Below are 23719 nucleotides of genomic sequence, written 5' to 3' on the forward strand. Positions count from 1 at the left end.
CACAATCAATTAGTCAATATAATTGAAGATGTGTTTCCTGGACAATGAGCACTGAACTAAAACTTAAACCCAACTCATCCACCCTTGGTAGTTCTAGGGGCAGTTTACATGGCAACTCTGCGACACAAAGACACAATGACTGAGTAGCGGAATCGCCTCGCGTCCACATGGTGTCGGCGAAGACGAAAAATTCTGAATCCTGCCTCCAAAGTGGAAGAATTCCATTGCGGGGGATTGACGGGGGCTTGCTCCGCATACATATCAAAAGCTCCCGCGGCGCAAGACCGCGCCGATAACGCCGGCACTCGTACACGTCACATTGGGCGTGCGCAGCGGTGCTACTAAACATTAAAAGCAGCAAATATGGCGGAATATTTTTAAATTAAATATGTTGAATGTTTCCTTTTTTGTGTCTTTTTGAACAAAAGAAAAATGCCATTGCTTCGAGTGGGCGGGCATATTTTTTTCCGGGCTGAGGAGCTTGTTGGGGTCAAAGTGCATCATTCGCTGTCGCCTTGTAAATCCGCACTGCCCCCTAGGGCCTGGCATGAAAACTACATTGTTTTCATGCGGAATTGCGACATTGTTCGAATGGAGACGGGCCCATATAAACTCAAATTTGAAATTTTTCATATTCTCAGATTGTCACCATGTAGACGGCCCCCTAGTGTTGACGTATTATTTTCAAGTCCAATAATTGTCCCAGTTCGGAGACCTACAAATGACCTATTGTGTTACAACGCTTCCAACTCCCTACCGAGTTCAATATTTCAACTATGTTCTCGAATTGTCCCGTTCTTGTTTCTCAATGATTTTTTTGTGTGCCCCCCACCCCCTCTTCTTTTCTCTCTCTAGTTGATCCTCAGGCAATTTGGCTAATGCAGGGATGGTTGTTCTTTAACGCCGCAGCTTTCTGGAAGCCTGCCCAGATTCGGGCCCTACTACACGGCGTGCCCCTCGGACGGATGATCGTGCTAGATTTGTTTGCGGAGACCGAGCCAATTTTCTCCTACACTGAGTCTTTCTACGGGCAGCCTTTCATCTGGTGCATGCTCCAAAACTTTGGCGGTAACAGCGGTCTCTTTGGCACAGTCGAGAGTGTCAACTCAGGGCCTTTTAAAGCCTCGCGTTTCCCAAACTCCACCATGGTCGGCGTAGGGATGACACCCGAGGGTATTGAGCAAAATCCCGTCTTGTACGAGCTGATGAGCGAACTGGCGTGGCGCAAGGAACCGGTCAACTTGGTCAAGTGGGCGTCGCTCTACGCCGTGCGTCGTTACGGCACCACGCAGGACGGCCTGATCTCCGCGTGGAGGCTCCTGTTTTCCAGCGTGTACAACTGCACCGTGCCGCATTACCGAAATCATAACCACAGCCCGTTAGTGCGCCGGCCGTCTTTCCGCATGAACGTCGACCTTTGGTACAGCCCGGCCGACTTGTTCAAAGCGTGGAAACTCATCATGGATGCGTCTCCGTCTCTGGCGTCCAAGGAAACTTTCCGCTACGACCTCGTCGACGTGACTCGGGAGGTTTTGCAAGTTCTAACGACATCGTTTTACCTGGATATCACCGATGCCTTTCATAAACAAAAGCTGCCGGAACTGCTGGTTTCAGCCGGGGTGCTCATATACGATCTTTTGCCGGAACTGGATCGTTTGCTAAGTAGCGATCGCCATTTTCTGTTAGGGACGTGGCTGGATCGGGCTAAATCCTTAGCTATCGACGAGGAAGAGGCTAAGCTTTACGATATGAACGCCAGGAACCAGCTTACTCTTTGGGGGCCTGGCGGTGAAATCCAAGACTATGCTAGCAAAGAGTGGGGAGGACTGATGGAGGACTACTACGCCCAACGATGGGGCCTTTTCGTCCAAACGCTGGTGGAGTGTCTGGACAGCGGGCAGCCGTTTCATCAAGAAGCCTTCAACCAAGCTGTTTTTCAAGTAGAAAAGGGATTTATTTATAACGGCCGGAAGTACCCCGCGGAACCTCGAGGCGACACGTACGAAATCGCCCGTAGGATCTTTCTAAAGTATTACCCGCAAGCCTTGAAAACCTTGAAAAGACCCTGACCAAACGTCCTCATTTGCCCGGATATGTCCACTTTTTAAATCTTGTCAGGGGCGTCCGACAGGGTTTTTGTAAATTCATGAAAATGTCCGGTTTTCATTATTTTTCACGGGACCAATTAGCGTGTGTTGAAATTGACTGACGCTTTGCACAGAATACTACGGTACTGCGCTGCCTATGTGACGTGTTCCCAGAGAGCCTACCCAGTTGTTAAGACTTTTATTATGATCAATACATAAGTCCCTGACAAAAGTCTTGTCGGTTATCCATTTTGTAGAAACAATTGCTAACTAGCCCTTTAAGCAGGACTCAACAGGCCCTCGGGAGTCCTGTGTTGATTTCTCCAATTTCTTTTCGGTGATTTTTTTTGGGGGTCATTAGGTTTTTTTCCCTTCCAGGAGGAGTCGGTCTTGTAAAAAAGGCCATTTCCTGTTCCCAGCCGGGGGCGCCAGGCCTAATGGGTGATATTTCAATGAAGTCGAGTTCAGGCTGGGATACATCACGTACATGCCAAATATGAAAAAGATTGAACGTTGTATGGGGGAGTTATTAGTCATTTTCTGAATTTGGTGTTTTGTCAAAAAAATGTCCGACTTTGGCACCCCATGGATTTTGGATCTTTTTTTTCTCCTACAGATAAAGTAGCAGAGTGTGAAGTAACATCCTTAATGAGTCAAAGCAGTTATTCACTGCTGTCATCAGATGAACCAATTTATCTAATTGAAAAGTACATAGTATTTTTTTCTCCCACAGAAGAAGTAGCAGAGTGTGAACCCTAAGCCCTGACCCTAACCCTAACACACACGCAAAAAAAACAAACAAAAAAACGCCACACACAGGTCAGGCCCGTGAATGAAAACTCACCAATTTGATATGTGCAAATTTTGGTGAGTTTTCGAGCATGTTCAGAACTTCAAATTGGCCATTTTCATTTGCCCTGAAGAAACCCTAACCCTAATCCCCAAATTTGCCCCACTTTGGCACTCCGCCCAGGTCAGGCCCGTGAATGAAAACTCACCATTTTGATAACATCTCATATGGCTCATGAAGAGTCTCACCAATTTTGAGGAGGATCCAACTAACTGCCTCGGCGCACTGGTCTCAAACGTGCACCCTGATTTTCGACAAAAATGGCATGTTTTTCAATATTCAATCCAAAATACCTGATTTCCTGTTGGGTTTGGAATATGGGTGCAAGAGACTTTTGAAGCATTTTTTCACAAGGTATCCTAACCCTAAACCCTCACCCTAATCCCCAAATAAACCCGATTTTGGCACTCCGCCCAGGTCAGGCCCGTGAATGAAAACTCACCATTTTGATAACATCTCATATGTCACATGAAGAGTCTCACCAATTTTGAGGAGGATCCAACTAACTGCCTCGGCGCAATGGTCTCAAACGTGCACCCTGGTTTTCGACAAAAATGGCATGTTTTTCAATATTAAATCCAAAATACCTGATTTCCTGTTGGGTTTGGAATATGGTTGCAAGAGACTTTTGAAGCATTTTTTTCACAAGGTATCGACTTCCCAAATTTCCTCGCTCTACGTTGAAAAAACCAAAATGGAGAGGCCTTTTATAAAAACTCCAGGGAGCGCCACTGAGCCTTTTTTTGACATTTTTTCACAACGTTGCCAAATTATGGAAATTTTCGTGAATCCGCATGCAAATTTTGGTGAGTTTTTGAGCATCTTAAGACCTCCATTTCATTTCATTTGCCATGAAAAAAGAATAATAATCCTTTGCAGAACAATAGGGCGCAGAACAATAGGGCCTTTGCACCTGTTGGTGCTCGGGCCCTAAAACTTTTAATGATTCAATTGGTTTCAGAAATGGCTCATGTGAAAGCTAAGACCCTCCCAAATGATGTTGAATGTACAAAAATATATTTGTTTCACTGAAAAAGTATTGATCATTGAATGAAGACTTAAAGGTCAAATTTTGGCAAGACAAAAGTTTTGTCGCCTACAGAAAGTAGTGTGAAAATTGAACAAAAAATGTACTTCAAATACAATAAAAATAAGCGAATGAAGTAGTGGTGCTGTGAGATCCAAATTTAATATTTTGTATGACTTCCATGGGCTTGAAGGACTGCATCCATGCGGTTCGGCAAAGATTCATACACTTTATTGAGGAACATCAAAGAAAGCAGTCTTGCATGCCTCCCAGAGTTCATCAACATTCTTGGGTTTCGTCTTCCATGCTGCCTCTTTCATCCTGTTCATGTCTGGTGACTGGGCTGGCCAGTCCTGGAGGATCTTGATCTTCTTTGCCTTGAGGAACTTTGAGGTAGAGCTTGAAGTATGCGATGGAGCACCATCTTGCTGCAGAATTTGTCCCTTTTTGTGGTTGGTAATGTAATAGGCAGTTAAGATTTGTTGATATTTCAGACTATTTATGTTGCCTTCCACCCTGCAGATCTCTCAGGGTTAAGCCTGTCGCAATATGCAATAATTCCATTTATCGCACGATAAATAAAAATGAAGGTGGTAATTTTCTCCGCTGAAATTTATCGCCTTACGTGCGTGCGCGCGTGCGGCAGACGTGCTGTTAAAAGTCCGGATTCCTTGTTACCAACTGCGTAAAATGCATCTTCGTTCCAGGTCCGGCAAAAAATAGCGCCGGGGCCAATCGTTCCATTTATATCCTATTGTTCAACGTATACCGGCCGCGTCAGTGTTTCGGATTGACTGCGGACCATCTCCGGCGTGCCGGTGTTGTTGACGTGTGGGCGTCCTCAATGTACACACAAGGACATAGGTTGAGTTAACTTTAATCCATTTTAACTGGGTGCACGTGTGATTTAGTTAGTGCCACCACCTGTTATGTGCCAAAAGTAAGTAACAGGTGCTGTTACTTACACAAATTTGAGAAGCATCACATGATTTTTCAAAGGATGCCACTACTTTTGTCCGGCCCATTTTTGGAGTTTGGCATGAAATGATGACGATTTAATTTTTTTCCCCATTGTCCTTTGAGTTTTGTTCATTGCAAGCAAAACAAATGACGATATTACTCCCAAAGCATTTGTAATCGCAGTCATTTACTGGGAGAAATTGAGCATTCTCTGACAGAATTGCATGGGTGCCAATACTTTTGGCCAGCACTGTATATAGATGTCAATTTTGTTGACGTTAACAGTGAGTAAATTTAAAAATAAGCAGATATTAGTATAATAATGGGAGGTACCATTTAGACAAATTGAATGTATAAATGGTAAAGATTAAAGATGTCCCGATCGATCGGGATCGCGTCATTTTCAATGTATCGAAATTGGCAAAAAAATATCGGACATGCCTTTTATTATATGTATATTTTTTAATTAAATCGTTTTCTAATTGTATTTAATGTTACAGACAATATGTCTTACACTCATCCAGAGTCTTTAGTTTTGGCTTAAAGTAGGGCTATCAAATTTATCGCGTTAACGGCGGTAATTAATTTTTTTTAAAATGAATCACGTTAAAATATTTAACGCAATTAACGCATGCGCTGCACGATCCACTCACACATTGTCGCGTTCAATCTATAATGGCGCCGTTTTACCTATATATAGAGTTAAAAGGCAGCGTAAAATGAGTAGAGTGAATTTTGGCAGTCTTTGGAGCCTTTTTTTCATTGGCTAAAGCCTTAAAATCCCTCTCTCAACAATTAAAAATGCCGTGGGAAGCAATGTGGGGAAGAAAGGTAGTAGTTGATCTTTTTCTTAACACCCTATGTTGTTTTCCAACGCAGAGAAGATATATCAATTGGTGCCACTACGCACAGTCATGGTTGCACTTCCCATCATGCATTTGGGCATGGCTACAGTATCATTTACTGAAAGCTCAACAAATACACTAGATGGCAATATTTAGTCACAATATACAAGGTCACATTTATCCTTTAAGAATTACAAGTCTTTCTATCCGTGGATCCCTCTCACAGAAAGAATGTTAATAATGTAAATGCCATCTTGAGGATTTATTGTCATAATAAACAAATACAGTACTTATGTACTGTATGTTGAATGTATATATTCGTCCGAGTTTTATTCATTTTTTTCTTAATGCATTGCCAAAATGTATATGATCGGGAAAAATTATCGGGAATGATTGGAATTGAATCGGGAGCAAAAAAAAAAAAAAAGCAATCGGATCGGGAAATATCGGGATCGGCAGATACTCAAACTAAAACGATCGGATCGGGAGCAAAAAAACATGATCGGAGCAACCCTACTAAAAATACTGACTTCATATATCATGGCCAGATGGTTAGACATAACATACCAGTTACAGGTTGTATAACTCATCAAATAAATTCATTTATTAATGCTTCCCTGCATAAATGATATATGACATTTGTTAGCTCGTGAGCAAAATGAACACAGACCGATAAAGCTGCCGGAATAAACCAACCATTCGACACCGAGACAAAATGAAGTCATTGATATTAACATAAGGCAGTTACAGGAAAAAAAAAAAAAAGTGTAAACTTGAGTTAAGACTCCAACAATTTGATTAGATTTTTTTTTTTTTTTGCATTTAGAATCATTAAAATTGCAATGTTAAATTACACATGAATAAAAAATGTATTCACATTTTCCAATGACATAAAAAGGCGTTTAAATCAAAGTGATGCAGTCGATCTCACGCACACGATTAAAGCAGCTTGCAAGTCAAGACATAAGGAGCCAGTTATGATGGAAGCAGCCATTTTTTAAAAAAGCACAATGAACACCCTCGTTTCCATAAAAAAATAAACATACTGTTGTTGAGAGGATTGACATGAAACGACCAGCAAAGTTGAAAAGAGGTGTTTAGACATGAACTCGCTGCTTTGCGACAGCTTTAATCTCAAGATAATACGCTAGTTTGGTCTTGATTCAAGTTGCTTTGGGTTATCATCTAACGCATGTAGAATATTTGCAGTTGTCAGTTCACAAATCAGCCCAGGAATTAAAAAAATATTAGTCAAACGGTACAGAAAAAAATTAAAATAACTCCTTTTTTAACCATCCATACAATGCCCCTTTAAAATAAAATAGAACAAAAGGCCATTCCATTGCTGTCTTTCTCCATTCATCATTTCATCAAGCAACACTTTCTTTAATACAATCTTGACCATATAAATTGCAATTTTATCACTCACTGCCATAACTGCACCACTTTACGACAAAAAACTTGTCATAAATGACGTGGTATCGGATATCAGAAGCAAAACAAGGACTCCGACTGAAGGTGGTCATCAATGGACGACGTGAGACGAAACATTGAGCGTCAAGGAGTGTCAGACTACGGCCCAGTTTTCATTGGAATGCTGAAAATTTCTCTGAATATGGCCCGCACAAGCTTTCCAAATTTTTCTTTTAATCCAATTCCAATCCTCTGCTTAACAAATGAAAGTGGAAAGATTTCAAGTTGCATCCGTTGGAAAAAGTTTGGACACCCCTGGTTTACAACAACAGCGCAAGAATAATCTAGCAGAAAGCAAAATAAAATCATGTTAACTACAGTATGTATTCATGGTGGTCATTACCTGAGTTAGTTCCCCGTTGACACTGAATTCGACAAAAAACAAAACAACAACAACAACAAAGTGACAGCCAAGGTTATCTTTAAAAGAGAAGTTCAGATTTTTTTGACATTGGGCTTTATCTTCGAGCTAGTGGAGGTTTAATGAGCTAGCGTGAGTCAATGGGGTTTGCTAGCATGCCAATAAAAAAACAACATATGCAATAGGGCTGCAGCTATGGATTATTTTAGTAGTCATATTGGGCTTTATCTTCGAGTTAGAGGAAGTTTAATTAGTTGGTTTCAACAAATTCCGTGCAGTTTTTTAGTGTCAGGGCTCTGCAGTGGCTAAGCTAGCGCGAATCAAGTCAATGGGGTTTGCTAGCATGCTAATAAAAAACAACATATGCACTAGGGCTGCAGCTATGGATTATTTTAGTAGTCGATTAATCTATTAACTAGTTAGTTCGAATCATCAAGTAATTGGATTAGCAACATTTAATGCGTTGCAGAATACATTTTAGGAGTTGTAAAACAAAGGCTTGCTAAGAAGAACTTTTAAAAGAGCATTAAATGCGAATAAGTCCCCCCCCCCCCCCCGATAAATTAAAATACCCGAGCTTTGCCTTAAACAGTATAAAAATAAATGAATGAGGATCAAAGTACAACCACAGAACAATAGGCTAACTTGCCAAGCAAAAGTCCGCTAGCTTAAATGCTCTAAAATGCTAACATTTTTTGACAATGCTCTTAATAAATTGTTCGAACACATATTCCCACAAAAAAACAGGTAAATATACTGGGGCTGTCAAAATTATCGAGTTAGTAGAGGTTTAATTAGTTGGTTTCAACAAATTCTGTGCAGTGGCTAAGCTAGCGTGAGTCAATGGGGTTTGCTAGCATGCCAATAAAAAACAACATATGCACTAGGCCTGCAGCTATGGATTATTTTAGTAGTCGATTAATCTATTAACTAGTTAGTTCGAATAATCAAGTAATCGGATTAGCAACAAGTAATACGTTGCAGAATTTTAGGAGGTGTAAAACAAAGGCTTGCTAAGAAGCACTTTTAAAAGAGCATTAAATGCGAATAAAAGTTTTTTTCCCCCAATAAATTAAAATACCCGAGCTTCGCCTTAAACAGTATAAAAATAAATAAATGAATGAGGATCAAAGTACAACCACAGAACAATTGGTTAACTTGCCAGGCAAAAGTCTGCTAGCTTAAATGCTATAAAATGCTAACATTTTTTGACAATGCTCTTAATAAATTGTTCTAGCACATATTCCCACAAAAAACAGCTAAATATACTAGGCCTGTCAAAATTATCAAGTTAGTGGAGGTTTAATTAGTTGGTTTCAACAAATTCTGTGCAGTCTGTTAATTTCAGGGCTCCGCAGTGGCTAAGCTAGCGTGAGTCAATGGGGTTTGCTAGCATGGCAATAAAAAACAACATATGCACGAGGGCTGCAGCTATGGATTATTTTAGTAGTCGTATTGGGCTTTCCCTTTGAGTTAGTGGAAGTTTAATTAGTTGGTTTCAACAAATTCCGTGCAGTTTGTTAGTTTCAGGACTCCGCAGTGGCTAAGTTAGCGCAAGTCAAGTCATTGGGTCTGCTAGCATGCCAATAAAAAACAACATATGCACTAGGGCTGCAGCTATGGATTATTTTAGTAGTCGATTAATCTATTAACTAGTTAGTTCGAATTATCAAGTAATCGGATTAGCAACATTTAATGCGTTGCAGAATAAATTTTAGGATCTATAGAAATTCCGCAATTTAAGCATTTATTTACAACAATTTTCAACTTAAAAAGCTCTTTGTTTTGTGGCGGCCGCCATGTTGGATTTTGTATCGCTACACATTGCATTTAGGTTGCTATTTCTGGCAAAAACTTATATATGTTAAATATTTCTATTGATCCTGAAAATATAGGTCTCTACATTTGGTGGGTTTTGTGCATCTATTGTAAAATCTGAGAATTTTATAGCCATTTTAAGTTTTGTAATACTTATATAAAAAAATTATCAGGATTTTATTATGCAACGACTTTAAAAATTTTTGATGCCGATGCATATGGAGACTCGTATATGCCGAAGGGAGGTGCCTGCTTTGGTTTTAGGGCGCTAGCGGCTTTGGTTTAGAAAACATTAGAATTTTACGTTTTTGAAAATAGGCCCCCGACCGATCGGCTTCGAGCTCAGTGTCCCGTCAACTGATAGTGAAGTCTAAGCTTAGCCACTCTGAAGCCCTGAAACTAACAAACTGCACAGAATTTCTTGAAACCCATAATAATTAAACCCCCGCTAACTCTAAAATTAAGCTCAATGTCAAAAATTCTGAACTTCCCTTTTAAGAACGTCCATTCATGCTATGGCAGCATAGTGTCTTGTTTAGCTCGAAAACGTTGCATTTTAAAATCATTGTGGGGATTCAAGCAGCCCAATTCCAGTTGATGGTCGCTCAAAGAACAGTTGAAAATGCACCAAAAAATATAAATGATGGACATCCAGTTAAAATAGTCATGGTATTCAGGGCTAATATACTTTCTGGTATTCATAGGTTTCAAATCTTAACACACCAACAGGCCATGCTAGCTATTTGCAACTTATCCAATGTTATCTGATGGCGATAATGAGATCAAGTTGGAAGGTCATCATCATTAGTGTTGCACCAATACCGATAAGTTTCGGAAGGGGCCCCGATTCGGTGCTAAAATATAGGCGTCAGTACCAGTGAGTACTAAGAAATAATGTGCCGATGCTGCTCAATATGTACTCTTTGAGATTTAGTTTGCAACTGCTGGTCACCCTCCCCAAGATGGCAGCCGGTCAATGCTCACTTAGCATTCATACATGGAAAATGAATGAATTCTCCACGTATGAGTCAGTACTTTAAATGGGGGATAACTGTCTATGTCAAGCGGTAACAACTTCAGGTCAATTGATGTATGACTTTTTTTGTTCAACATCAGCCGATTAAAGAAAAAAAAATAAGCCAACAATAAAAGGATTTTGAACAGGCATCTGTGTGGGCAACTGTAGCCGCCGCTGACTGACGGTAAGACTCCGGAAGGACCCTGCAGCAGCTTGAAAGCAGGATGCAACAGGGAGTTCAGGCCTGCCTGTTTTGAAAATATATTCAAAGATTTTTTTCTTATCTGGCATAAGAGAAGATGGAATGTTGCTTTAGCTTTTAAGGTTTACTGAGTGATCCTTACACTCTACATGTAACTCATAGCGTTAGCATAGCATTAGCATCAGCTTTAGCGTGCTCCTAGTAAAAAATGTTAGCTTGGAGCCATGTTTAAGGTGTTTATTGAGTGATCCTTAAAACCTAAATGTAACTAGTAGTGTTAGCGTAGCATTTGCTTTAGCATGGTGTGCTCCTAGTTAAAAAATGTTAGTCTGGAGCCTTGTTTAAGGTGTTTATTGAGTGATCCTTACACTCTCAATGTAACTCGTAGCATTCCTGAGACAGTCAACCTTTTCAGCCAACTTCTTTCAACACTGTTGTCATCCAACATGCCTCCTAGCATGCATTGCAGCGCCACAGAGGTCAATAACAATCAAAATTTATGTTCTGTGCCAAATACTTCTTCAGTTACTCTTCCAGTTGTTTCATTAATTGCTTGTTATGGTCTTTGGTAACACTTTATTCGACAGTGGCGCTATAAGACCATCATAATTATGAGACTGCCAGGAGCATTACTGAATGCTTATAACCGGTGTCATTTTGTGTCATTTGGCAAATTATCTCACTTTTGAATGGATGTAAAGGATCTAAGCTGGCCCTAAATTAGTGACATAATTTGCCGGATGGTCATAAGCATTCATTATTGCTCATGATAGTGTCATGCCATAATTACCGTAATTTTTGGACTATAAGCCGGTACTTTTTTCCTTCATGTTGAATCCTGCGGCTTATAGTCCAGCGCGGCTTATTTGTTGATTTGGATTAATAGGCAACACATCCCTCCTAGCATGCATTGCAGCACTACAGATGCAAATAACAGTGAAAATTCAAAATTCATGTTCTTTGCTAATTATTTATTCATCAACGGGTTAAGCATTCAGTAATGCCCAGGATAGTGCCATGTAACAATTATGACCGTCTTATGACAGTCTTATGACGCCGCTGTCAAATAAAGTTACCAAATACCATAACAAGCAATTAATGAAACAAGTGGGACAGTAACTGAACAAATAAGTAGCACAGAACATGAATTTGGATCGTTATTTACATCTGTAGCACTGCAATGCATGCTAGGAGGCATGTTGGACCACAACAGTGTTGACAGCAGGAGAAGAGGTTGATTGTCGCCACCAAGGGAGCAGTGACGGCCAAATGAAGCTTCTTTAAGCAATGAAGCCAATTGGTTCAAAGCTTCATGGGGGTGCCACTGTCGAATGAGGTGTTCCCAGTCAATATATTTTGGTGTAAACATGCCATAATACAGTGAAGACAGCTGCGGCTTATACTCCGGTGCGGCTTATCTGTGAACAATGCTTTTTTCGTGTCACATTTTGTGGGTGGCGGTTTAAAGTCAGGTGCGCCTTATAGTGGAAAATTACGGTATAACGGTCTTACGGCAGTGTTATGACGCCGCTGTCAAATAAAGTGTTGCCTATTTTAACCCAAATAAATCAATAAAAAAGCTGCAGAATTCAAAATAAGGGGGGAAAAAGTAGCGTCTTAAGAGTCCGGGGAAAAAAAATCTGAATATTTTTTCAGAAAGATTGGTATCGGTACGGTATTGTTGCAACACTAATCATCATACGACATAAATTCGGTGATGCAGAAATAGAATTTGGGAAGAGATTAAGCTTCGGGACATTTCATTGATTAAAAAAATAGAATTTCCCTCAAAATCTGACTGTGAATGCTGAGAGACGTCAAGCTGCTAAAAGAGAAAACAAATAATGTTGGTTAATAACACACAATAATGTACGTTTCTATTCTATAAAGCGTTTTGTTTATGACGAATTGGCCCTTTCATGTTTAAATGGAATGTATAAATCGCAAGTAAACAAAAGTAGCACATCATTAAATAAAGTATTACATTTGTGTGTTTAGGTGACACTTTAGCATTTCCCATGTACGTAAATTCTTGTCAGAAAAGCATTTTGGAACCCATGATTTTTTTGAAGGTAGTTTTGTTGATCGTGCATGGTTAAAAAAAATATTAGTTATATTTTAATGGCAGTAAAAGCTCGTCTCTCAGCATCCACACAATTTAAAACTGCTATAAATAGTATCAAATAGTTACTATGGTATAAACAATACAGAAAAATCTCTGGCTCACTCAGGATTTGAGATGTTCTTATATACAACACAAATCTAACAGGTTTTTAGTGGCCTCGATATAAAAATAGACTTGTCAAATCCAGTGCATTTCAAATGGACTTACAGGCAAAGTAGGGTTGTGTAATGCGAGCGTACCCGACGACGGAAGCGGAGGGTCCTAATGCCTTCGAGGGATCGATTCCGCTGGAAAAAACGACGACCGGGTGAGATGACGGCGGTTTTGAACCTAAGCCTCGTCCGAGAGTATTTGCTTCAACACGGTCAGCAGGTGCTTGAGGCCATAAATGTAGCCGTGATCGTGGCCGTCGCTGGGGAAAACGTGAGCGAAGTCGATCATCTTGACCTCCACTTGTGCGTTCCCTTCGCTCAACGCCGTCGCCTCATCGCCTCGCGCAATATCCTCGTCTCTGCCCACGCTGTTCTCCTGCTCTCGCGTCTCCTCTTCAAGTTGGGATTTGTTTCTATTTCCGTTCGGCGCTTGCTGAGACAACCACGAGGAGTTATCTCGCGGCGGCGATTTGTCTACCGTCGTTCCCAAAGTGGCGTCGTCTCCTCCGCCGCCTTGGAGTTGAGTCTTGGCACAAAGATGGAGGCTAGCTTTCCTGCGATTGCTGTAAATGGATTCTAGGGTGCGATCGTTTTCGATGTTGTTGTTGTTGTACTCTGCCATCTTTTCGTTCTTTTCGCCTACTTCACGTCTCCTTTCGTCCACCTCGTTCCAATCTTTGCCTGTGGCTGCCGGGCCGGTGAGGGGGAAGGCGCTGGACACGGACGAGGACGGGAGGCCCTCGTAGACAAAGAGAAGGGAGCTGGCGTAGAAGACTAGTTGACGCTGAGACTCGAACCAGCGGAGGATATTCTGCACTCGGCAAATGCTGGCCATAACAGCGTCCTTCCTCAGACAAACGCCATTGTGAAAGAATTTCGCCAAGCCTAATGAATGAGAGGTAGAAATTACTCAATTACAATGAATTCATAAAACATCTAAAGTCTAGCCTGGCACGGCCAGACTGCTCTCCCTGTATTTTTCAAACACTGAGAGAAAGGTCTGGGAACCAGCCCATTAACGGCCTCTCGAGCAGGTACAAAATCAATCGACAAATCAGATTCGTTTATTTGCGTGATGTGTTCTTAACGAGCAATGTCACTCTTGCGCGTCGGAAGTCGTCTCCACAACAACACAGATGGTGAACAGGAGGGCTGAAAATACGTTCCAATCCACGGTAAAATCCGTTTTAAATTACCAAAAACACATCGACACGAGTCATTGACAACAGTCTGTCTCGCGCTAGCCATGTTGAATAAACTCCGCTCTCCTCGTATGTTTAGTTCCACGCGCAAGTCCCTCGTCCTGCCCTCGTCGTTTTACCAACGTCACGTCTGCCCGTCGCTGATTGGTCCACTCCGCTGTCTGTTTGCTGTAGCTTGCTCTGCCCTGGAAATTGTATCCGCTGAATGGTGGCCAGACTCAATAGACCCTACTCACATGACGTCACAACCACGCCTCCGCGCCATATTGTCCGTCAACTCGTCGTGTTGACGCATTACCGCTACGTAAATTCCTCCTATTATGGCGTGTTTTTCTGCTCGTTAACATTAATAATCAAAATGGTGAAGGGGTGTGTGGCGGTCGGTTGCAATAACAGAGAAGATAGACGGAGAAACTTGAAGTTCTACCGTATTCCGAGAGACCCGGAGAGGAGAGCGAGATGGACTGCTGCAATTCGACGAGACAACTGGGCTCCAAACGATTACTACAGATTATGTAGTAGTCATTTTATATCTGGTAAGATGCATTTAATATAAATTTAGAGGGTTTTGGGCTGACAACCACAATTAAGATCATTGCAAGGCTAATCGCCGACAACATACAGTTTCAAATTCAAGATGCTTATTTCTTCCACCATCATTACATTTTGAATAATATTTAGCTGGTACCAAGTGAAATAAGCTGGCCTCGTCTACGGATCATCAGTCAAACAGATGTGTCCAAACCTTTTGCAAAGGGGGCCAGATTTGGTGTGGTAAAAATTAGAGCCGTGCAAAATTTCCGATTCTTAGATTATTCGCGATTCGGCTGTGGAAGATTCGAGAACGGTTCACAAATATCCAAATTCCGATTATTGAATTATACCAGTTAAGCCGAAGTAAAACACAGTCAGGGCGGTCTTTAGGACGCAATGAGGAGAGTAAATATCATGTTCAAATCATGCCGCTAGCTAAAAAAACAATCATACCTGACCGACAGCCGCTACAAACAACGGCCAGTTGCTAGTTGCTACAAACATACGGCTACAGTAGATATCATATATGTAGAACTAGATGCAAAATGACAGACGACGTCGGTGTTAAAACCTGTATTATTGAACAGAGATGCGAAATGACATTCGTTCCGGTGTAAGTAAACAGCCGCCATCTTAAAGCAGTAGACCTCTCTAGAAAGCTGTTGTACCTAATTAACTTTTTATCTAAAATACTCCTAAATCGGCAGAATCTTGTCTTGAATCTATCTTTAAATGATGAAATAGTTTTAAAACTGACAAAAGTAGACAGAAGAGAAATTATGGAATAACGGGAGTAATTTTAACAACTGTAACAGTTGATTCATAACAAATTAATTGAATGTTGTTTAAAGCTGCTGATACAGAACGGGGACTGGAGTTTTTTTATTTACAGTTATTTTGTATATTTGTTTACTGTTATATGTTAACTTGATACTGAAATAGTAGTTTGGTTTAGCCTGGGAGGATTTTTGAACAATTTAGGAACTAATGTACAAAACATTTAAAAAAAAAAAAAAAAAAAAAGGAGGAGGGGGGTGCATCAATAATAGTTTTATAATCGAATCGGACCCTCTGAATCGTAATCGAATCGTTAGGTGCCCAAAGATTCCCAGCTCTAGTAAAAATGCGGAAGGCTACCTTGGCTGATTTACATAGAATGTATTTTTTTAAAATTTAGCAAGCCTTCTGTGTGTCACATTTGCTTTATTATTTTTTTAAATTCATAATTTCAACAGTCTCGTCTTTATGGCATTCTCTTTCGACACTCGGGCTCTTGCGAAATACTGCTGCTGTGAAATTAAACTAGCTTCATGTTGCTATAATTTCTCGCTGCGTATCTTCCCTGTAATGTCGTACATGTCAGCGTGTCTTGTTCGGTAATATCGCGTCACATCGAATTCTTTGAAAACAGCGACTGTCTCTTTGCAAATGAGGCAGACACAGTTGCGTATTTTATTGAAGAAATAGTCCTATACCCACCTATCCTCGAAGCGGTCGCAGTCAACTTTTTTTTTTTAATTGATTGTCGCCATTTTAGAAAATTGGAAGGGTCACACGGGGTAATGTTGCTTAGAGTGCTGCTCTTAAAGTTTTTCCAAACTTTCGTGAGAATAGGCTGATTTTGTGTGGACAAGATAGTTGTAGATATCAGGGTAGCAGATGTCAGGCAGAGAGGGCGAAGACAGCGGGTCGAAAAATATCGATTTAGGCATCAAATATGGATCTGGCGAATGGATAGACTGAAGCTTTTCCACATAAACCCTTTTATGCAACGCATCCAATGAGTTTACAGCGTCTGAAAGCACCGGGGCTTCCATGAATTGCACTATAAATTGCACGACAAATTGAAACCATTGAGAATACGGATAAACAATGACGGACAATATGGCAGCCGGATACAGCGACACGTCATTCTGAGACGTCGGTGAGTAGGGTCTATAGCTGGAACAGCGGTGAGTCTGGTGTACCAGGTAATCTAAAGTCCCCCTGTCTGATAATTCTAAGCTTTTTAAGCCTTAACTGCTATAAAAAAATAAAAACAGAGACTGAGAGCTGTTGAAGATTCCTGCCAGGATATCGGCTTTGTGTTCACCTAAACAGGCTCAAGTTTCACACCGAGTAAGTATAAATACTATTTTATAATTACTGTAAATATACTGTAAATGTATGTAAAAACGTGCCGTGACTCAGAAAAGGTTGAAAAACACAACACAATACACCGATCCCTCCCAGCTCCCCTATTTTTACCATCTTTAATGGTGTCCTTCAACAGTCCTCTTCCATAGTGCTGGTCAAATGTGTCAACAGTGTCATTGCAGAGCTTGTAAACCTGTCAAGAAAAAAATATTTGTGTATTCAATATTTACAGCACTAATTTCAAACCAAGAGTCACCTCTCTAGCCATGTATTGTATTAAAAAGCATAAACGAGCAGCATCAAGGCTTTAAATGTAAGCCCAATATTGATTTTTTCCTGACTAGAGAAACAATGAGCAGAGGCATTGACGGCATCTAGTGGTTTAACACTGTAACTACGCACAAACCAGTCGAGAAGAAACAGGAAAGCAATTAAACTTTAGGGAACAATTTGGCTTAGGTCAGCACTGTGGTGGTGAAATGTACAAGTTCAAAGTTCAGTTCAAATATAAAACAGATGACTTGGTCAAGTCATAGTTAGTCATTGAAAATGTTGAACTAAACTCATTGTCCCAAAAAGTAACTAGCTTAACCTAAAATGTGTTGCGGCAGGCAAGCTGTTAGACTCTCAAACTGCTGGCATTTCCTTGTTGTCACGACCCAATTAAACAAGTTTATAAATGGCTTCAATTTATTTTGGGAGAAAGCCAAAATGTTATGAAAGCGGCATCATGGTGTGTTCAGGCCCATTAAGTGAAACAAACAGTACAAATTTAGCTTCTTCAGTTTACAAAATGAGGTTTATTTTGCAACCTCCTCAAACATATTACACAATTGTAAATACCACAAGATTTGTTGTGTTTGTATACAGAGTATATCTTAGAAACAGGAAATTGTAATGATGCAAACAAGATAGGAATGGAATAAATGTTTAAATATTTAACTTGTTTCCTTTAAAAAAAAGATAAGATGCACAATCAGTCTTTCCTTCTTTCTCCCACCCATGTTGACACAGTAATCACTACCAGTTGCCTCATATCGCCAGCCATTTTACAGCATTCCGGATAAATGCTGCAACACTTGACAAAATAGAACATAACGTTCCGTGTATACTGTTATAAATATACATAAGGCATTCAGAGAACTGAATTACTTCAGTACTTAATTCAGCAAACCAAAACTTAAGCTGCATTTAAGCTAGCGGACTTTTGTTAGCCCAATTAGGCTACTTTAATCTACTAAATTTACATACTGATTAGACTAGATGGACATTTGAACACCAATTGCTTTGTGTTAAGTGTTTTATCGTTAAAATACATGTCGTTTTGAACATAAGTGTGTTACAGCTTTACAGTGGGGCAAATAGGTATTTAGTCAACCACTAATTGTGCAAGTTCTCCCACTTGAAAATATTAGAGAGGCCTGTAATTGTCAACATGGGTAAACCTCAACCATGAGAAACAATGTGAAAAAAACAACAACCAGAAAATCACATTGTTTGATTTTTAAAGAATTTATTTGCAAATCATGGTGGTATTTGGTCAATACCAAAAGTTCATCTCAATACTTTGTTATGTACCCTTTGTTGGCAATAACGGAGGCCAAACGTTTTCTGTAACTCTTCACAAGCTTTTCACACACTGTTGCTGGTATTTTGGCCCATTCCTCCATGCAGATCTCCTCTAGAGCAGTGATGTTTTGGGGCTGTCCTTGGGCAACACCAACTTTCAACTCCCTCCACAGATTTTCTATGGGCTTGAGATCTGGAGACTGGCTAGGCCACTCCAGGACCTTGAAATGCTTCTTACGAAGCCACTCCTTTGTTGCCCTGGCTGTGTGTTTGGGATCGTCATGCTGAAAGACCCAGCCACGTCTCATCTTCAATGCCCTTGCTGATGGAAGGAGATTTTCACTCAAAATCTCTCGATACATGGCCCCATTAATTCTTTCCTTTACACAGAGCAGTCGTCCTGGTCCCTTTGCAGAAAAACAGCCCCCAAGCATGATGTTTCCACCCCCATGCTTCACAGTGGGTATGGTGTTCTTCGGATGCAATTCAGTATTCTTTCTCCTCCAAACACGAGAACCTGTGTTTCTACCAAAAAGTTCTATTTTGGTTTCATCTGACCATAACACACCTCTTCTGGCTCATCCAAATGCTCTCTAGCGAACCACAGACAGGCCTATTGTCTAATGTTGATGTCAATAATTACACAATGCTCATGGGTGCTTAAGCCCATAAAATCAGTCGCAACCAAGCGCCAGCAGAGGGCGACAAAACTCCAAAAAACACAAGTAACAAGTTGGCATTGCACTGTGCTGTCATTTTAATCTGTTTGAGCGGGGCATGTGCGTTAATTGCGTGAAATATTTTGACGTGATTAATTTTAAACAATTAATTACCGCCTGTTAACGCGATAATTTTGACAGCCCTAATGTTCTCTTTATGATGTTCCATAAAAGAGAGCTCACCCTCATGCCGAGGACCAGGAAGCCTATCTCCTCCATGAGTGGGTACTTCCTAATCTGTTGCTCCCTTTTCTCTTGCGAGGCGTACGGATCGTAGCTTCGTTGGCCAAGCTTCACGTCCATGATGCACGGCTTGACAAAGCGGCGGGTCACATCCTCCAGCTTCATGTATAGGTCTGGAACAGCAACAGGTAACAGACATTTTTGGACTATATAAAGAACAAATTGTGAGAGCTGAACATCTGTCGATCGCTATATGTTGACCAAACTTTTTAACCAACTGTAAACTTGTATAGTAGAATTGCCAATGGTTTCGTACCATTAGGTGCATCGGGAGAGGACAAAGTGCCATAATATTTTGGAAGATGGTTCTGGAGTTCAAGAAGGCATGGGTCGCAACAGTCCTCTGCATATACCTAGTAAAGTCCAAAAGACAACAATTGAAGTGGGATTATCAAACTGAATTTACAAAAAAAGTTTCATGTATTAAAAAAAAAAGTGTAAGTAATCCATTCATTGATTCATCTTTGAGCTGCTTATCCTCACAAAGGTCGCGGGGGGTGCCGAAGCCTATCCCAGCTAACTATGGGCAGTCTACCAATGGGCCCTCCATCAGACATAAATTTATAGGTCAACCATTTTGGTTATAAATGGCTAAAAATTGCGTCAATTGTTTGTGCTACCTTTGTGCTATCGTTTTTGAGATATTGACAAATTAATTTCTAGTGATGTCACGCAGTCCCCCATTTATTGCAAAATGGACCAGAAATGGTGCCATTCATTTATGCTACATTTGTGCTGTAAAAAAATTCGTTTGCGTTGCTATCGTTCTATTGAGATATTAATTTAAAGTGATGCTAACCACTTCTCATAGATTGGATACAAGTACTGTAATCCAATTTACTCAATATTTAAGTAAGGAGATTTTACATTATTCTCACCATGTAACAATTAAAACATGAGCAAGCCAGATCATTGCATGACGGTCTGAACGGACCAATTCACAGTGAATTTGATACGTTCAAATTAGAGCTGTCCCAAATAGTCGAATTCATTGATCACGTAAATGCATCGACAAGCACAACATCCCGTATCCGGTTAATGAAGGGTTAAAAAAATATATGCGTGGAAAGTCGGGAATGTCGGACGCTCGGTATGCAAGCGGGGAGAGTGGCACAAAGCCAAAAAAAAAAAAAGAGCACCAGAGTGGCCAAAACATTGACTTATTTCAACGAAACAAAGGATACACTGTTGTGTCCTTTCTCTTCAATGCCAAGCTTGCATACCAGGCATGAGCTGTGAATGAAAACCTAAAGCGCCGTCACCCAGTTGTAATTTTCGAAGACGACAGGAGACAATAAGCTGGCAGATCGTAAGTCCATCTAACTAACTAACGACCTGTTTCATTGAAGTTGCTAAGCCTGTCGTGATATGCAATGAGTCCATTTATCACGCGGTATATAAAAATGAGGGCGGTCTTTTTCACAGCTGCGTTTTATAGCCGCGTGCATGCATTCATTTGAGGATGCCTGTTGATGGCATATGAGACTTCAGTTCCTTTCACAGATGTTTATTGGTCATCAACATGCTGTAGAATTAAAGTTCAGACACACAAAATAAGGAAACACATCTATATTAAACACTGTAAACGTTAGCATTGCTACATTGAGGCTAACGGGGAAAAAGACAACCTACTTTAGCCTGCTATAAAACATTGGCAATTTTCTCCAAAACGCAAACTTGAGGTTAAAAGATTACACTTCAAAACATGGAAAATCTAAAAAAAAAAAAAAAAAATCTAACACTGACAACACATGCAATGGCGAAGTGCTTTTTTTGCGGAGTGTAAAGCTTATGGTTAGCGGTTTAGCGAACGTGCTTCTGGTGAACTTTTCAAAATAAAAGCACGTCATGTTCGTCATATACATAACGATTTCTGGAGTTAATCTCACATACTCCAGAATTCAGATTATACAGTAAGAATAGCTTTAAAATGACATCCTTTATGAAAAATCTGATTGGCAATGAATATTTATTATAATCCTATTATACATAGTAGTATACTAAAATAGTAATGCTAGATATATATATATATATATTTTTTTAAAGAACTGTTTTGAATCGTGTTAGAAAGGCAAACTCGGTGTGCTGAATCTGTTTTCATTCCATTCGTTTGCACTAATTAATGCTATCAGCATTTGACCTCATTGTTTGTGATTTATTATTGTTAATTACGTGTTTATTTGTACTTTAATAAAGAATTTAAGTGTTCAAAAATGTTTTTGTGAATTAATAAGCATCAACAAAAATGTCATTGCTAAATTAGTAAAAAAAAAAAAAAATTTACATTAGTCGACTTATCGTAAAAATAGTCGGCTGACTAATCGAGAGAAAATTAGTCGTTTAGAACAGCCCTAGTTCAAATCCCATCTAGACCACTTATAGATTGGATTTAAATTAGGGCTGTCAAACGATTAAAATTTTTAATCGAATTAATCAGCTTAAAAATTAATTAATCGTAATTAATCGCAATTCAAACCATTTATAAAATATGCCATATTTTTCTGTAAATTATTGTTGGAATGGAAAGACGGATATATATACATTCAACATACTGTACATAAGTACTGTATTTGTTTATTATAACAACAAATGAACAAGATGGCATTAACATTAACATTCTGTTAAAGCGATCCATGGATAGAAAGACTTGTAGTTCTTAAAAGATAAATGTTAGTACAAGTTATAGAGATTTTATATTAAAACCCCTCTTAATGTTTTCGTTTTAATAAAATTTGTAAAATTTTCAATCAAAAAATAAACTAGTAGGTTGCCATTGTTAATGTCAATAATTACACAATTCTCATGCTCATAAAATCAGTCGTATCCAAGCGCCAGCAGAGGGCGACAAAACTCCAAAGAACACAAGTAACAAGTGCACATGACCCTTTGCTGTCATTTTAATCTGTTTGAGCGGGGCATGTGCGTTAATTGCTTCAAATATTTTAACGTGATTAATTTAATAAATTAATTACCGCACGTTAACGCGATAATTTCGACAGCCCTAATTTAAATATGACATTAGTTCGATTTTTTGGGAATGTGGTTGTAGTCTAAACAGACTAGAAACTTTACGCTCAATTTTTCAAAGATTTAAAATTTAGAGAGTGTAATTTTCTAATTGTTGAACGAGTATTGTTACCATAAAAGATCAGCCCTAGTCCAGTCAAAGTAATTGAATTTTTCTGACTTTTTTTGTTTCAAAATGTGTGCATACATTGTGAGACGGTTAGCATTACCATGCTATAAAACTGCATCTCTCTTGGTCCTCTAGGTGGAGGTTGGAGTTGCTTCAGGACTGTTCCATCTGGATGTTGCAGAATTCCTTCAACAAACAAAGGACAAAACAAGATTATAGCTAATGCTTCTGATTTAATCTTTTCAAAAAGATTGACAATTAACTAGTTCATTTTTTTCAGGCATGCAACTCAAGTTTTCCCTTGAATAGGACGCAGGGCTACAGTAGTATGAAAAAATATCAACCTATGGAATTTCTCACATTTCTGCATAAAATCACCATCCAATGTGATCTGATCTTTGTCAAAATCACACAGATGAAAAAAACTGTTTGCTTTACCTAAAACCACCCACACATTTACAGATTTTCATATTTTAATGAGGATAGTATGCAAACCATGACAGAAGAGGTTAAAAAAAAAAAAAGTGAAACATCAAATTTAATATTTTGTGCCCCCTCCCCCTTGGCAGCAATAACTTCAACTGTTCTTCTCTAAAAAAAAACTGCTGTAGTTCAGTCAGATTCCTGGGATGTCTGGCATGAATCTCTGTCTTTAGGTCATCCCACAGCATCTCAATGGGGTTCAAGTCTGGACTTTCACTTGGCCACTCCAGAACGTGTATTTTGTTCTTCTGAAACCATTCTGAAGTTGTTTTACTTATGTGTTCTGGATCGTTGACTGGTTGCAGCATCCATCCTCTTTTTAGCTGCAACTGTCTGACAGACGGACCCAGGTTTGCTGGCAAAACATCTTTATAAACTATGGAATTCATTCTTCCATTAATGATTGCACGTTGTCCAGGCCCACAGGCAGCAAAACAGCCCCAAATCATGATGCTCCCTCCACCATGTCACGGTGGGGATGAGGTGTTGATGTTTGTGAGCTGTTCCTTTTATCCTCCACACATGACGTTGTGTGTTACCCCTGATTTAGCATATCAATTAATTAGGTTCATATGCATGAGAAATGCAGCCCTGATCATCGTTCACCCAATCTGTTCGGTTCCATTTGTGTCTCATCCCGAGCAAAAAGTGTACATGCAGGTTGCGCTGTTATATCGTCCCTGCCAATGTTGAAACCAAACCTATACCCTTGCAAACAGGTGGTCCATGCAGCGTTTTAATGTTTATTTATGAGGGCAGTAAAACGATAAAACTCAAAT

General features: G+C 39.8%; 2 protein-coding genes across 2 annotated transcripts in view; one reads left to right on the forward strand and one right to left on the reverse strand.

The window, feature by feature from the left end:
* naglu (N-acetylglucosaminidase, alpha) overlaps window positions 1-8122 on the forward strand; it is a 25367-nt gene extending 17245 nt beyond the window's left edge. The window contains exon 6 of the mRNA XM_057825367.1: window positions 856-8122. Coding sequence (XP_057681350.1) covers window positions 856-2069 — 1214 coding nt within the window. The 3' untranslated portion in view covers window positions 2070-8122. The remainder of the gene's footprint in view (window positions 1-855) is intronic.
* Window positions 2008-23719, reverse strand: part of ipmkb (inositol polyphosphate multikinase b) — a 31081-nt gene continuing 9369 nt past the window's right edge. The window contains exons 2-6 of the mRNA XM_057825369.1: window positions 22558-22643; window positions 19578-19674; window positions 19262-19434; window positions 16902-16983; window positions 2008-13803 (exon numbers count right to left, since the gene is read on the reverse strand). Of these exons, the coding sequence (XP_057681352.1) occupies window positions 13097-13803; window positions 16902-16983; window positions 19262-19434; window positions 19578-19674; window positions 22558-22643 (1145 nt within the window). The 3' untranslated portion in view covers window positions 2008-13096. The remainder of the gene's footprint in view (window positions 13804-16901; window positions 16984-19261; window positions 19435-19577; window positions 19675-22557; window positions 22644-23719) is intronic.

This window comes from Corythoichthys intestinalis, chromosome 21 (genome assembly GCF_030265065.1).
Source record: "Corythoichthys intestinalis isolate RoL2023-P3 chromosome 21, ASM3026506v1, whole genome shotgun sequence".
In the NCBI taxonomy this organism is placed as follows: Eukaryota; Metazoa; Chordata; class Actinopteri; order Syngnathiformes; family Syngnathidae; genus Corythoichthys; species Corythoichthys intestinalis.